We start from the raw sequence: 17,476 nt of genomic DNA on the forward strand, positions 1-17,476 counted from the left end.
AGCAAGATCACCCCGTTAAACCTATCAGGTCTTTGCCCCACCTTTCCCCAAACCTGACATCACAGCAATGAAAAAAGCTATGCCCAACACAAGTAAATAATGAGAAAAAATGTTACATTTAGAAAGTACAGGTAACTCTAGGTAAACTCTTACAGCAATACTGACATGTGCTTACAAAAAGCAGGAAGATATCAGTATTCCTTTGTGGGCTTCAAAGTAGGAGAGACTAAAACACCAATTTCATGACTACTAAGTGAACAACAAGGTGTTTTTATGTCCAGAGAGGAACGGATGTCATAATCATTCTGGGGACATAAATATATTTTACACACTTTTCTAATATATGCCTGTTGACTTGCAAATGGACAGGTAATTTCTCTTAAAACATTATGTTACATAAAAACATTTTTTAACCCCCATCTGGTCCTTGCAGCACCGCTCCGTTTATTACAAGCTCCATGATACAGCAAAGGCACTATAAAAGCCTATTATATAGTGTAATGCAAGCTTTAATGCCTTTAATGATTTTGTTCCTGTTTGTCAGTTTAATGGAGGAGAGCTTGAAAATTGTTTGGGAAGAAACCCAGAAATGTCTGAGTATTCAGCTCCAGGTAGCCTAAGCCAAGCGTGGTGTGCATCTGGCAAATGAATTTAATACTGAAATACTGACCAGATGGGTTGGTGGGTTTTTGCCATATTTACAAGGAAATCTGATCCTTAACTGCGCTAAGGTTTAGTGATGTATTGGTGTTGTGTAAAAGCTGCAAGCAATAAGAGCATTCTGAGTTTCTACATTTGCCTTGTTTCTCACTTATTTTGTTACCGTTTGGGTATTTGTATGTTTGCCTCATATTTATTTACTTCAGCACATCACAGTGGGGAGAATATGAGTAATCACAGGATATCGCCATATTATCACATTTTAATGAAGCAGCATTTAGCACAATTTGTTTCCCAGGTTGGAACTGACACTTTCTAAAAAATGTTGATTTTTAATAATGGGAGTTGTTTGTAGTGATCAGCATTTCTTTCTGTACTTGTGTGATCCGTGTAGTGCACACGGATATGTAGATCATTGGCAGTTCTCATTTGTAGGTCTTTATGTGTCAGATCAATACTTACTGGTTTAGTTCTGGGTTGAAATCCAAAGCAAAACCAGTAAGTATTTATCTGATATTGGAAGGTGGCCAGGTATTGTCACCTAGAGATATGTTCCCTTAGAGTTTCTATGCTTGTCCAGGCAACATGTGGACAGTGTTCCTCAGACTGTGAGGCCAACTTCACTTTGGGCTTGCTTATATTTTAGGTGAGGCCTGGGGGCTTAATTTTGAGTGGTTGACCTAAAGCACTGATGGGTTGAAGGTTTAAAGAAGTAGATCTGCCCCTTATTTCTGCATTTTCCAGCTCCTCATACATGCCTTATGGTCCAAAATGAGTTCCAACATTTCAACCAGGGTACCCATAGATCCACAGATTACAGACAATTGTTTGTCAAATGGGACTCTGACATTACTGTATTTGGGAACTTGGGATAATGGGTTGTCCTTATTCAGAAAGCTCCCATGGGTGTGTGAGTCAGTTTACATATAGGTTTTGGCATTTTAGAACAAATGCAATTACATTTTCTAGGGAATACCTAACATTTGTATTTTAGGGAAACTGCAACTATTTACTCTTTCCTTTGAGCACTTAGTCATTTGCATCATACAGATGTGTGTTTTCCAGTAACTGACTAAATGTAAATCTCAATGCTAGGTGTATACATTCCGGTCTTTCCTGAAGGAATAGCTCCAACTGTGCACAGCACTAGCTGGACATTATTAAAGTGAGCCTCAGAAATGAGCTTATTTGAAGTTTATGCCTTTGTACTTTTGGCCTGGATCTAGTGTCTACAAACCATTTTTGCTTTGGGCAGGTAACCATTACAGACAACGGCCATCCTGCCAAATCTGCCGTCACTCGAGTTATTGTGAAGGTGTTGGATGAAAATGACAACAAGCCACAGTTTCTGCAGAAATTTTACAAGATCAGACTTCCTGAGAGAGAAAAGCCAGAAAGAGAAAGGAATGCCAAAAGGGATCCAATTTACAGGGTCGTCGCTGTTGATAAGGACGATGGAGCGAACGCCGAAATCTCGTACAGCATCGAGGAAGGGGATGAGCATGGAAAGTTCTTCATTGAGCCAAAAACTGGGGTTGTGTCTTCCAAGAAGTCCTCTGCTGCTGGGGAATATGATATTCTCTCGGTGAGGCAACTTCTCTGCTTGTGTCTGCAAGTACATTGGGGAGGGAAGGGGTGACATTATATAGGGGACAGTGAACCCACTATTGCAGAATATAAGGATAAGTCAGTGAGAAGGTTATTCCTTTGTTACAATAATGCTCCTTCACATCTGCTTTGAGCAGCCTTCCCAAAAACCGATTACCCTTGGTCTAGGCAGCCTCTAGCCCTCCAGCTGTTATTGGCCTATAACTTTTAACAGCAGAGAGTTGTCATTAGGTTCTGGGTTCCTGTAGTAATGGATTCCTCCTCATGCACTGATATGATTCCATGGATGCTTGAGGAAGGCACCCTCCAGATTGGTATCCTTAGGGCTAGAGTCATGTGGGATACATTTTATCTAATTTTGCATTTCCCTCAATCATGTGAAAGTCCCCAGAAATGTTGGCCCATGAAGGTAATTGACCATCCCTTCACTATTAATCAGAATGATGTATTCATAATTACAGTATCTATATATTGATTTTCTCTTGATTTGTATTCTGTGTTTCCTGTTACTAGATTAAAGCAGTTGATAATGGGAGGCCTCAGAAATCCTCAACCACTCGTTTGCACATAGAATGGATTGCTAAACCCGCGCCATCAGCAGAGCCCATTACCTTTGAGGAGCCATCATTCTCCTTCAGTGTGATGGAAAGTGATCCTGTTGCTCATATGATCGGCGTAATTACAACGGAACCCTTGGGCTCGCCACTGTGGTTTGACATCACCGGTAAGTGTGCCCAGTAGACCCTGGGAGTGGAAGAAACTCTCTAGTTGAGCAATGTAATAGTGTGAGCACTATGGGGCTTTTTTCAGCACCCTTCTTTTCAATATCTTTGAAATGCACTCCTACATCACCTAAGGCAGCCCCCATAGCCTAACACTAAAAGGAGCTTTTTCGTATGCTTTTTTAGGCAACTAATATCAGAAAAGCGCTGGCACATTCACTGGTCCGGCGACTTTAGTGTTAATGTATTGGGGATGCTTCAGGCTGTAAAAATTGCTTCATTGTCAGGGGAGGGATAACAGCCAGTTTACCCAGATACCCTAGCTAGTTACCTGCCTAGTTGGTTAATCTGGAGCCCAGCGCGCTACAGGTCTCTACTTCAGGCTCACTAGGGGCTTTGGCTACTCCAAAGGGAAAATGAAATAAGATGATACAGTGGCCCTTTAAATGGTATTTCTACCCAGCGGTTAGCTTTAATTCAGAACAGCTGGGAGTGTAAGACTCCCCACCCTTAATAATGTGCCTGCCTGGTGCCTGTGTAATGTTCAGTCAAATTTAAAGAATAAGCCCTGCAGCGCAGGAAATGTTTAAGCCAGGATGCCTGCCCAGACACTGCCGCATACAAGTTTGTGCTGGAAATGTTTGAAGTGCGTAACGACTGCTGAAATGCTCTAATCACCGCAGCTTTGTGGGATCTCCAAGCATGGATGAAAGCAGGAGCATTATCTCATTACAAGACCTATGTACATTTCTTGGAATTATTATTTGGGAATAGTATCTTTACAGTGGGTTTGGTTTTACTTCCCAGGAGGAATTTTTATTTTGTAACAGCCATTTATATAACAAATTCCATCCTATCTTGAAAAGCTTTCTTGCTTGTGGGAAAATATATTTAAAAGGGAAATAATATACCGGTAAGTGATGGCAGCTAAATATTATTATAACTTTGTGTTTTTATAAAACTTCAATCTAAATACAAATATAGGCCTTCACAGAAAGCTTTGTTTAGCTGTGTATCTGGGCTTGATGTGTGTGAGCTGCCATACTTCTTGCTCTTGAGGTAAAATGAAGTATCTATAATTGACAAACAGCGCCCTCTGTGGCCAAATCAGTAAGTGTAATTTTTTGGAATGCAAATCACCATGTATTTTTGTTACTCAAAATGCATTTTTACCCTTAAAATTACCCGAAATCAGTGCTTTGTACTTGTGACTAATGCTCGGGACCTGGGGTCTTCCCAGATAAGGGATCTTTCCATAATTTGGATCTCCATACCTTAAGTCTAGTAAAAAAGTACTTAAACATGAAATAAACCCAATAGAATTGTTTTGCCTCCAATAAGGATTAATTATATCTTATATGGAATCAAGTACAAGGTACTGTTTTATTACTATAGAGAAAAAGAAAATCATTTAAAAAAAATGTAATTATTTGATTAAAATGGAGTCTACGGGAGATGGCCTTGCCGTAATCCAAAGCTTTCTGGATTGCGGCTTTCTTGATCCCATACCTGTAGTGGTTGTGTTTTACACAAGTGATCATTTTAGCTTGCCTTCTTTTCCTACCCAGTAGCCTTTCCAGACAATCCCCCAGTGCTTGCTGTGCGGTAACCCTGTCTTTTAAATGGTCAGCACAAGCATTTGGTCTGCCCAACCTATCATGCTCCCTGCTGTTTCTTGGACTGGAATATGTTTTCAGTAAGTGAATGTCTAATAAAGCAGAGCGGAAGGCAGCGTTTGGCAGTGTGATGCCATTGCAGCTTAAGGCAGCCCTGTAACGGAATGAAAGCTCAGCCTGGGGGCCTGTGTGCGGCAATAGAGCGCTCATTCAAGGTTGCACAAGTTTCTCTTTTATTGCCTTTTCCAAAACACATTCCCTTGCTAATTCGCATGCCAGAAGGTTAGACAAACAGCTTTGTGATTTTTGCTGTCATTTTGTGCGTGTATATAAAAATCGTACCTGAATTGATGGAAAGTAATAAAAGGCAAATCTTCCTTAAAGCCCTGTTCCTGATTCCTGTCTAGGACAGATAATGTTCTCAATATGGTAAATGACTTTTAAAAGGAATAGTAAAGCCCAGACACGGAAAGGAGCCGTGTGATCTTAAAGTACTCTGTAGTGCCTGTCAGCATATATGCAAGGGATTTTGTTCTGCAAGGCTGTTCTCTGATAGATGGCCAAGCTTGGGCATAAAGACTTTATGGGTTCCAAGTGTTTGTATAATATTCTACTGTCCAACAAAAGGCACTGCAGCTATTCAATTATCTTTGACACACCAAGCCCCATAGAGGTAGGGCAATACTAATAAAACATGTTCCTGTTACAGTATTTCCCTTTTATACTTGCTTTTTTCCCACTGCTCTATAGGCATGATCTCCCCATACTATACCTGCTATCCCACAGCCACAGTCCCTTCCCAGGGGCTATTATCCCCCCCACTGCTACTATAGGCACCATCTCTCCCTACTATACCTGCTATCCCACAGCCACAGTCCCTTCCCAGGGGCTATTATCCCCCCACTGCTACTATAGGCACCATCTCTCCCTACTATACCTGCTATCCCACAGCCACAGTCCCTTCCCAGAGGCTATTATCCCCCCACTGCTACTATAGGCACCATCTCTCCCTACTATACCTGCTATCCCACAGCCACAGTCCCTTCCCAGGGGCTATTATCCCCCCCACTGCTACTATAGGCACCATCTCTCCCTACTATCCCACAGCCACAGTCCCTTCCCAGGGGCTATTATCCCCCCACTGCTACTATAGGCACCATCTCTCCCTACTATACCTGCTATCCCACAGCCACAGTCCCTTCCCAGGGGCTATTATCCCCCCCACTGCTACTATAGGCACCATCTCTCCCTACTATACCTGCTATCCCACAGCCACAGTCCCTTCCCAGAGGCTATTATCCCCCCCACTGCTACTATAGGCACCATCTCTCCCAACTATACCTGCTATCCCACAGCCACAGTCCCTTCCCAGAGGCTATTATCCCCCCACTGCTACTATAGGCACCATCTCTCCCTACTATACCTGCTATCCCACAGCCACAGTCCCTTCCCAGAGGCTATTATCCCCCCACTGCTACTATAGGCACCATCTCTCCCTACTATACCTGCTATCCCACAGCCACAGTCCCTTCCCAGAGGCTATTATCCCCCCACTGCTACTATAGGCACCATCTCTCCCTACTATACCTGCTATCCCACAGTCCCTTCCCAGAGGCTATTACCCCACTGCTACTATAGGCACTATCTCTCCCTACTATACCTGCTATCCCACAGCCACAGTCCCTTCCCAGAGGCTATTATCCCCCCACTGCTACTATAGGCACCATCTCTCCCTACTATACCTGCTATCCCACAGCCACAGTCCCTTCCCAGAGGCTATTATCCCCCCACTGCTACTATAGGCACCATCTCTCCCTACTATTCCTGCTATCCCACAGCCACAGTCCCTTCCCAGAGGCTATTATCCCACTGCTACTATAGGCACCATCTCTCCCTACTATACCTGCTATCCCACAGTCCCTTCCCAGAGGCTATTATCCCACTGCTACTATAGGCACCATCTCTCCCTACTATACCTGCTATCCCATAGCCGCTACCCAGAGGCTATTATCTTATCCAACCAACCTACTCCTAAAATTGCTGTTCCACAGACAGAAACTTTGTTTTGCTATAACCGGAGTTTGTATATCTATCAGCCTTTAGATGGAAAAGGGAACTATGGATTATTAATTTATTTTGAAACCCATGTGTGAAATCCTCTGTCCATCCCTTCCATTATCTGAATTTCTTCTAACATCTTTTCACACTGTCTCTCTGCTGAATTACAACGTTTTTGATATCTTTGATATTTGTTGTGCTTATAACCTGTCGTGTAACTAACAATTCCTTGCTGTTTCTGTGTGACTTTTCTTAACTCTTTCTCTGCTTGTGCTGCCTGCTGCCAGGAGAGACAACACCTAGTGAAGTCTTTTACATCTTTCAGATGGCTTGTGATGCGGGTTGTATAGCAGCAGGTATCTGCCGAGATCTCCTAACCTGTCTTTGTTGGTTATGTTAGTCTTTCCCTATTACCTATCTTAGTGTGATTATTTTAGATTGAAGTAATGCTGCACAGTGATGATACATAATGATCTATATTTTACTGTATATACAGTATAGAGATATATATATATATATATATATATTACCATGTCTTTCTTCAGTGTCAAAGTATTCTGCTGAAAAAACCTCAATGATATTTACATCCTCCTGTGAAATCTCTGATACCATTTTATATAAAATGTTTGTGGTTTGGAATTATCCCATCTACTATCTACTGGACGGCAGTGCTATGAGTCTGTCCACCTTATACACAGAGACAACAGGTCCTCTGTTATTACCATTATCAATACCTATATATAGGACATCAAGGCATTTTGTGCACTCAACTGCCCACAGTACTAGTTCTTAAACCCTCCCACCCACACGTATCTTCAAACATATCCCTTAGCTCAGAAAATCTTAACATATTATAAAGAATTATTTACCCTTACTTCAAAAATATGAGATCATTAGAAAACACCTTGAAGTTTGTTGACCTTAAGGGCAGTAGCACACTCAATGCCTTGGGGCATTTTGTGGCCTGGTGGCTGACACAGTGGCAAAATCACCTCCCTTTCATCTTAGTGGCAATTACCGGGGGCCTGGTGCACTCATGGATCAGACGTTTGTTGTTGAATGGATTCCTAAAAGCACAGAATTGCTATGTGTTCGATTGCCCCATGGTATAGTTTTTAATATTCTTACTTTCAAAAGAATAGAGGAGAAGTGCGGTATCCATACTTTTTAACCCCCCTCCCCTCAAAAGAAAATACATAATCTGCATGTTCTATCAAAAATCTACATCAGCAACAGAAACACCTGTATTATAGTTGTCTTATAGTGTTTTACAAATCAATCCATAAGTTAAGACACACATATACAGTTTACCTTGGTTAGAATGGGAATAATAGAATAAATGAGGGATAAATGTTAGCCTTAAGCAATCTACATTTTTGGTTTCTGTGATCCCTGGCTTGTTGCACTTACTAAAGAGTGGCACATCTCAGAAAGAAATAAGGATTAGGTAAAGCCAGGATAAGCCTACCTGAAGATCTATCAATCAGGGTCTGTGCTTAATACATATAAACCCAGCCAGTGTGCGGCTTGGCATGGCAGGCTTTATTTTAGTGTGTGCTGCTTTATGGCCATTATGTTGTTTGTTTTTGCTGAACATTGTGAAGAGCATTTTGCCGACGTCTGGCTTATTTCTGTATTTTACCAGGTGGAAACTACGACAGCAGGTTTGATGTGGACAAGGGCACAGGAACCATCATTGTTGCTAGACCTCTTGATGCAGAACAGAAATCTAATTACAACTTGACAGTGGAGGCAACAGATGGGACAAGATCAGTCAGTACACAGGTAATTGAATTGCTAATGAAGTGTTTAAATCAAGTGTTTTGTTCTCCTATACCTATGTAGCTGTGATTATATACTGAACTAACCGAAGTGATTTCTAAAACCGAGTTTGCCAGAGAGGTTTCAGTCTCTTTCCCCCAGATGCTGGGATTAACAGACGTACCCTGGAATTTAGAAGACGAAACAGATGTTTAGCAGAGGACAATGGTAGTTAAGGCCCTGTGAAATGAATGTAGTTAACACCAAACAAGACAAACTTGCGTGCCAGTGAGAAGCAATGTGTTCCATAGGAAGCATTTAGAGAATTCTACCACATACTCTCTACAATACACACTGCCGTTACGTTCTGTTATTTTTGGTTATACAAATATTCTGTAGTATTTCTAGCAGATTCCAGCTGGAGTGCAGTTTGTAGGGTTTTTTTTGCATTCCTGCAAGGTATATTGCTACAATCAGGGCTACGGCAGAAAATCTTTTTGCTCTGGTCTCTAACTCTCAAGAGGCACTGTGGTTAGAAAATGACCTTGGTAGATGTGTGAATGATATAATATTACATTACAAAATATGTTTTCTCATTAGTATTCATGGTAGGGAATCCCATGTTGTCTGCTCTAGCTGTTGAACTGCAAGCCCTGTACCCGGGGGGGGGGGGGGGGGGGGGGCTGTAATTCAGCAGCATCTTGAGGGTCCCAGTTTGGGATGCCTAGCTTTTTCAAGTTGACCACTTCTGCCTATGTGTGCAGGTGGGCTTAGAACTGACAGTCAGAAATTCAATACTAAAACCATTTTGTCTTTTGAACACCAAGAATTATCACATTTAGAGCTGACAAAAAGGGGTTACAGAAGAAAATTTCTGTATCTGTTTTCTTATATCTTCAGCATAAATGTTTATCTGAGACCTCTAGAGCTACTGCCCATGTTGGTACTCTTGGTGAAGGCCATTACAAATAGTAAGACCCATGTACAACTCCACTACAGACCGACACAGCATTTTTGAAATTTTGTAGTGAACTTGTACAAATGGTAACTATTGTGGGACCCATATGATGTATATATCATATTTTAAATATATAAAAAGCTATAATTACATAGTGAAAGCAAATCAATTTGGGAATCATTTTCTACAAAAGACTATGAAACTGATAACCCTGAAATCTCTGAATACATTGCTGCTTTCAAAAGGTTTATGGGGAATGTTATGCAGCAAAGTCTCGTAGGGCAGGAGGGCTTGGGTTCAGTCATGGATGCATATGGTATTGTTGGGTTCACTTCTTATATCAGATTTCTTTTGGGTAACAGAACATGATACAATGCATTTAACAGGGTTCTTTAGCAGCAGGCAAATGCACTCCGGAAGCAGCTAGTAGCCCGTGGTGACATTCGCTGCTTAATCATATAATATATATTACTTTCTCTTTAATATGTGTTCAAGGGGCTTGTAATTCCTGCAATTCTAATAGAATCCTCACAATTTCAGAAAAACCTCAAAATAATCGTAATGCAGGCAGAAGGTTTAATTCATATAAGGTCCTTTCGTAACATAAAAATTCCTTGCTTCTGCGGTCATCCACACACATTAAGCAGACACTCTTTAATTTTCAGATATTCATTGAAACGGAATTCTCATTGGGAATATCCGCTCTGCATATCCCTGTCATATTAAATCTCACTATTACGTCCATGCATAAATAATTTATATTTTAATTTACAGAAATTGCTGCTCTGTGTCACGAGCTGTGAAATAGCCATTTGACAATCACCATAACAATCTCACTGCTAAATGATACTGCACTAAATGTTTAACCAGCTATGGATGTTTGATCATGCACATTGCTTTCTACAAATTCTTTGTTTCTTCCCTTTCTATTGGATGCCTGCCCCTCTTGCCTTATTTTGTTTTCCCAATTCTACCCACCACTTCTCTTCATATTCTTTTCTAAAATGTTGTATTATTTAAAGGACTATCAAACCTCTTTCCTTGACTTAATTATAGAATGAATTTCCATTTTAATTACGTTATTTGCAATTCAGATCGGTGTGGTTTAATGACTTTTATGACCCCACTTTAAAGTGTTACTGACGTTATTTGGTATCAGAAAGGAATGTCAGTATTAATGTCAGTTATTTTTCGGCCAAACTACCATACCCCAATGCTACTTACCTGTTTTGTAAGGTTATGAATAGAGGGGCATAAGTATGATAACATGGTTTTATTGGATCATTGTTAAAAGGCTATGTTTTCTAACTTAAATTTTGTTCTTCCTAGTGTTTATCTGGTATAATATTATTACTAGTATAGAATACAGGGCTTATTTACAATGCCACGTGCAGTGTGCAAAGTGCAAAAAAAGGCCGCAATCTGCCATTTTTTTGCAGTTTGCCCACTGGGTGGTGCATTGCTTTAGGCTGCACTAGATTCAAAGGAGCAGGTAAGGGGTGGCACTCCCCTCGAAGCAGCAAGCTGAACCAGGGGCCCATCGAGGCCCTATCTAAAACAGGGCTGAGTTATATGCTATAAAGTTGTGCGCTTTACTAAGCGTTGGATATTTCACCTGGCACGCAAAGAGTGCCCCTTAGTTAAATGTATATTCAAATACATCATGCCCCTGCTCTGTTATTGAAAGTGCATGGCAACACTTCAGCTGGGCCTTAATATGAAGACTATTACAATGCAGCTTGTTGTTTTTTATTTTCTTATAATTCTTTATATAACAATGATTCCACAGTGCTTTGCAGAGATCATTCCCTGCCTCAGTGGAGCTTTCCATTGAAGGGCCTCTCATACTTACACTCACTATGGTTAGATTTATCAGGCGCTGGTAACCCAAGAAACCCACACAGTGCCCTGGCTGGGATTGAACCCAGGACACCAACACTACAAGGCAGCAATACTAAGCATTGAATATACAAGTCCATACTGAGTAAAACAAAGGCAAATATAACCAAAAATGAAGTTATAGAAGTTCTGCCTAATGCAGTTATACTGTAGGGCTGATATCCACGCCTGCTGTGCATCTGGGCCTTACAGTATAGCAGAGTTTCACTGAACGTAGATCATTAATTTTTACTCACATGTTGCATGCATTGTATTTGCATGGTATTTGCTCTCCAGGCACACATACACTGGCTCCTGGTTCCCACTTCGGTATTTAGAAGTATTCTGTATTTGCAAAAAGTCCAGTGCTGTGAACAGCTGAAAGTTATCTATTTTAGTCCAGGTATTTTGGCTCGAATTAGACACTGCTGCGGTGGCATCAGAGACAGAGAGGCATCTTTTGAAAATGGATGTTCTCACTAGAAGAATCCCCTTGTTAGATCTTCCTTGACATTTTGAGTTATTTGTTCAGCCCTCAAACCTCTGAAGCACTGAATGGAAGCTAGGACTCGCTGACTAGAACAGGGCATACAGTGTCATTGGACTGTTGTTAAAAGATAGCAATGGAGCTTGGGGAAATTTACAGGGACAGATGCTGCTAGGTTTTCTCTAAATTACTGTTCAAAGTAATCTTTAATTACATTTCTTTTAGAGCCTTATTAGAAGGCATTTGACCTTTGGTCTTGTCCTTTTTGGTTTCCCGCTGGATCTTCAAGCTTATCCATTGCCATTGGGGAAAACTCAGTCATCCAGTTCCATTTTTAGCCCTTGTTCTAAACTTTTCTGAAGTACTTTTACAGACTTTAAATAAATCCTTTGTTCAGATAACTCTAGAACAGGGCACACTTACCCCAAAATTTTAATATAGAGTACAATATTTAAGATCCCCTTAAAGAGTGTCAGAATAATATAATTAGTAGCAGTGCTTTCTGCCCCCTTTCCTTTAAATGTGGCACTCAATAATATGGAAACTGGCCATACATGTAAATATATTGTCAATATATTGTCAAGGTCAGGAACGCTTCAGCCAAACGAGCTGATATTTTACTGATATGCCCACCTTGAGATAGGAGACATCGGGCTGATCTTTGAGCTGATGCATTCCCGATTAACAAGCCGATGGGTTGATTAGGGCTGATAAGCGAGCTAATATGTTCCTCACTGTGTCTGGATTTTTAAACCTGCCTGATCGACATCTGCCAATTTTTGGGCAGATATTAGTTGGGGAGGGCCCTATAAACTGGGCAACAAACTGTGTTAGGCGTTCTATCGGCCCGTGTATGGTTAATTTCTAGCTCTACCAGATAATTCTGTTTATTAGCATAATACACTTAACTTTATAGTGTGAATAATTCTAAGTGTATTTCATTGAATGTATGTATGTATATCTTTATTTATAAAGTGCTACTTATGTATACAGCGCTGTTCTGTAGAAATAATCCCATCCTCTAGAGTGACCACTTTTTTGGGAAAAAAAATTACCAGCCTTTCAATATTTTATATTTTTCCATATTAATTAAATTTCTATATTACTTTTAAGTCCACTTTTCACCTGTTTTATTAGTAGACACGTCCTCTCCATAGGGAGAAAAAGAACCCAACCAAAAGCTATAATAGATCTCTCCTGCTGATAAGACAACTAGTGTATGCTAATCAGTACTATTAGAAAGCATGAAGTGGTGCGCACATGCTGTTCATTTATTATCTATATACGTCCTACTGGGACTTACAGGCTTCTTTGGAAATGTAGATTGTCACTCAATGCTAGGGAACAAGTTGAAGAACTATACTTAGATACATTTTTTGTCTGATTGAAACGTTAATTAGCATTCCTACATATAGGTTTCCATCAAGCATTCGAAAAAAATAGAACACATAAACCCTTATCTCATGTATTCATATTGAAAGTATTTTTCATAGATGTTTCTGGTTTAGTATTACCAAACTAGACCTTATAATGGAGATGCTTACTAAGCATGGACCTACCAGTGCTATCAAATGGCTCTCATGCAGAATTTTTGTGATTACTGTATGGGCATATTTGGCACTGTGCGAATAGCAAGCATCTAAAACTGATGTATTGTTGAGCCGTCAGTAAAGATTTATGCCGAGGGCATCTGAATCACACAGTCATAACAGCAGAGTGAATGTTTAAACTCTTAAAGAATCATAGGGATTTTCACAATAAAGAATTCAGAGAATGCCCTCTGCTCTTGGAAATCTTAATTAACACACATTCCTTCAGGTTTTCTCTCCACCCCCAGCCAGACTGTATTACATGCAGCTGTAGGTTACACCGTTCATAGTTTGAGAAATGTTTGCATATTCAGCTTTTATAGCAGACCTGCTGTTCCGCCACATTTGCAAGGTCAAGGTTGCAGCAGAATTTCTAAGAAGGACATAAGTGACTTCTATTCAGTGAAATCTACTTTTTGTGTCTAGTGGTTTAGGCTAATTTACCTGAATTGTGAACGTGGTTTCAATTTGTATTCCCTGGTGGCCCAAGCTGCCTGTGTAACTAGTGTTAAGAGATCAATCACCTGCTCAAAGTCAATTCACAGTTCTGCAGACCTTGCCCTTTGCCAGAGGCTACATTGCGCATACACTTAGATTACCCAAGAGTCGCATTGAGGTCAGATGATGCAGGCTGGCAGATGTTGGGCACACATTGTCTTCTGATCTTACATTTACTACAATTAAAAAACAAAAGTGTGTGTTTTTGTATATTCTTTTTAATTAGGGCCCTTCTCTACTGTAGGTAGGTCTGTGTAGATGGCAGAAATGCATGTGTTGCAGAGTTCCTGATCCAAGGAGCAGAATATATCGGCATATTTACATTTATTATATATGTGGAAACCTCTATAATTGCTCTGATGAGGCAACTGCCTTTCAAGAATAAAATGAAAGAATCTTAAAAAATTATAATCATAAAATATAAGTTAACATTTCAGGCACTTGCCTTTATCCATCCCAAACCGTTGTCTTTGGCACAAAAAAGCACTACTTCAGAGTACTGCCATGCAGTTTATTTTAAAGAACACAGTTTTCCTGGCTGAGGGGTAATTTGCTTGCCCCGACTCTACACAAGGCAGCCTGGATGGTTGAGCAAATCTCCTTTGGTATTGGTCATTAAAAAAAAGTTGTGCTACTACTCCTTTAAAGAAATACATTTGGAACAATACAATTCTTAGACATGCGAGTGCCTTTGTTATATTCAACATGAAAATGTCTGAAAAATACCTTATTTTGGTCTGTATAATGTTCCTTTAAGCACATTCCAGTCAATGTGTATATGTGATATACAGGATTGAGTCCAGCAGAGCACAATGAACTCAACAATCTTTTTCAATTTGTATCCTTCTTTCTAGGTTTCTATTAAAGTAATAGATACAAATGATCACAGACCCGAATTTTCTACCTCCAAGTATGAAGTTCTCATCCCTGAGGATGTACAGCCCGACACTGAAATCTTGCAAGTCATTGCCATAGACCGAGATGAGAAGAACAAACTCATTTATACTCTGCAGAGCAGCACTGACCCCGTTAGCCTTAAGAAGTTTCGAATGGATCCTGCCACGGGTTCCTTATATACAACTGAAAAATTAGATCATGAGACAATGCAGCAGCATATTCTCACAGTAATGGTAAGATATTACATTGTATAGGCTTCTCTCTCAACCAATAAATGGGGAGATTTCTTATCTTAGTGAAATACTTGCCTTGATGCCTTTCTGGTGTGATCATTTTTCAGGTACGAGATCAAGATGTTCCCGTCCTGCGCAACTTTGCCAGAATTGTTATTAATGTGACTGACACAAATGACCATGCCCCATGGTTTACAAGCTCATTTTACGAAGGTCGAGTCTATGAATCAGCGGCGGTTGGATCTGCAGTTCTGCAAGTCTCTGCATTAGACAAAGACAAAGGAAAGAATGCTGAAGTTGGGTATTCTATTGAGTCAGGTATGTAGTACTGCCAGCATTGTCTGCCTATTCCAATTTCAGTTGCTGCTTGGTACATTGATAATGCATCTGTCTTACTATAAGAGAGAATGCTTTCTAGAATATGTAACATTACATGTACGTAATATATTAAGTTTCAATAAAGGGTATACTCTGGTTCTGTATAGAAATAAAGCAAAGAATGGAATTGGCATGCATTATAACTTTATATTTTGGATTATCATTGATGACCCAAGAAGAAAAAATTCTGTGCATTTGATTTTCTTTCTTTTTCTAAGTCTTACAAAGACTTGTGGAAGAAATTATATGGGCACATAGATAACAGGAAATAGATTCCCCACGGCAAGCAGAAAAAGTTATTATGCCTTGTTCAGTTTGAAATAAAATGACTTTCCCCCCTAATTACTTAATGTTTTCCTTTGAATAACACAAGACTATTCATTACTGTGTCAATGCCCCCCAAGTCCTTTCAGCTTTATGTGTAACAGTGAGCCTTAAATTAAGTGTCATTATCATAGTATCCAGATTAGTATTTTTGGCTTACTTCTTGTGTTCTTCAGCTTTGTACCCCCTCTTTATTTATTCACGCCTTTAATAATTCTGCTTTGTGTCTGCCATACTTTGGCCTCATTTGAATGGCTAACATCTCCTTCATCTGTGGGGTATTGTAAGCCTGCTCCTGTTATTCATCAACATCAAAAATAATCTAATGCTATGCTACAGTTTGAGGTCAGCCGTTTAGAGTTTACGTTCTCACACTGTGCAGGAGCTCCCCCTTGGGAGACTAAAGTAGTGGAACTGTGGGGAGGAGCAGCCTCTAGGTCACTTGTGAAATGTTTCTGGTTTATGTTTATTTGTAGTGTAGGATAATTGAGAATTGTACCTTCTTAGACGAGATGTGCACACAAAAATAAACTTTGCTTGATGAAAGAAAATAATTTTTATGGACTTTTCATTGAATTAAAAATCTGATGTGGTTTTGAAGTAGTCTACAATGTAGCAAATTTCATCTTTTCTCCATCCAAGACTTTAATGCTCACATCACCTCCAATTACATTTAAAAACCATTCAACACTTGCAATTTATATATATATGGGAAAGTTGCTTAGATTAGCATTTTCTTTCATTATGTTTTGTTACTATTTAGAATAGTTATATTTTGGGGGTTTACGCCCCTGTAACTCAGTTATACTCACGGTGGTTTACAAGCATGAATTAAGGTTATGTCCCACAACGAGACTGTTCCCCACTGTTGTACAGTGCTAGGGAACATGATTATAAAAAAATAAGAGATTACTAGTTATTTATAAAACAGTATTGATTGCCTATTCTATTAGCGAAAACAACATGTAAATGATAAGCACTGTATTATCTTAAACAGCAAGTCTTAGGCTAATGTCCCATGGGGAAATCTATGCTACTGCAGGCAAGTAACCTCCCTGAAAAGCCTTTCACTGGCATCACTTCGGTTTTTCAAAGTTGGCAAAGTTTCCTACTGCAGACAACATCACGCCACTTTTCCTCAACGATTCCCTTTATTCCCTTTATTGCGGTGTATTGCATTGTCGCAGAGGTTTTCAACTGGTGACTAATTTTCCTGTGCAACCCTAGCACCGTGCAACAGTGGGGAAAATATACGGAAGGGAACTCTGTTTGCAAGAGCTTACAATGTGCATAGATTCACAGACTGCTTGCTTCCATCCCATTTACCCATGCTTTTTTAGCCTATGTTTTTAACCATAACCATTTCTAGAACACTGGCTTAAGACCTGTACATGTTTGTTAATGGCAGCATAAGTGGAAATGTTGGTGGGGTGTGGTCCACCAAGACCCCACCAACAGAGCAATGGAATAAATGGTGGTTTTGACCTGCGGTCCAGGGAGGCCAGCCGGTACATCACAGAGGCAAAGCAATGACCTCAATGGGTGGGGAATGGGCAAATCGGGGTGGGATAAAGGCAGATTGGGGGTGGGAGGAGAAGTGCTGCTTATGAAAATCTATCTGAGTGCAATTACATTGCTGATAAATCTGTAATACCGACACTGGCCCTAACTGGTAATTTTCCTGGCTAGGCTGGTAAATTACCGGCCGAGTGGCAACCCTAGCAATGACAACCACTCAGTAATTCTTTTTAGGTTTTTAATAAAATTATGAGTAAACCCTTAAGTTTTTTTCCAGCAAAATGAACAGTG

At 40.1% G+C, this 17,476-nt stretch overlaps 1 protein-coding gene across 8 annotated transcripts in view; it reads left to right on the top strand.

The window, feature by feature from the left end:
• Positions 1-17,476, top strand: part of fat1 (FAT atypical cadherin 1) — a 137,278-nt gene that overhangs the window by 82,457 nt on the left and 37,345 nt on the right. For all 8 annotated transcript variants that reach the window (XR_208254.4, XM_004911187.4, XM_018095676.2 and 5 more), the window contains 5 exons: positions 1,916-2,245; positions 2,782-2,992; positions 8,310-8,449; positions 14,690-14,965; positions 15,073-15,283. Coding sequence is in view for 7 of the 8 variants with exons in the window: in XM_004911187.4 (XP_004911244.1) it covers positions 1,916-2,245; positions 2,782-2,992; positions 8,310-8,449; positions 14,690-14,965; positions 15,073-15,283 (1,168 nt within the window). In the remaining variant the exon portion in view is untranslated. The remainder of the gene's footprint in view (positions 1-1,915; positions 2,246-2,781; positions 2,993-8,309; positions 8,450-14,689; positions 14,966-15,072; positions 15,284-17,476) is intronic.

This window comes from Xenopus tropicalis, chromosome 1 (genome assembly GCF_000004195.4).
Source record: "Xenopus tropicalis strain Nigerian chromosome 1, UCB_Xtro_10.0, whole genome shotgun sequence".
In the NCBI taxonomy this organism is placed as follows: Eukaryota; Metazoa; Chordata; class Amphibia; order Anura; family Pipidae; genus Xenopus; species Xenopus tropicalis.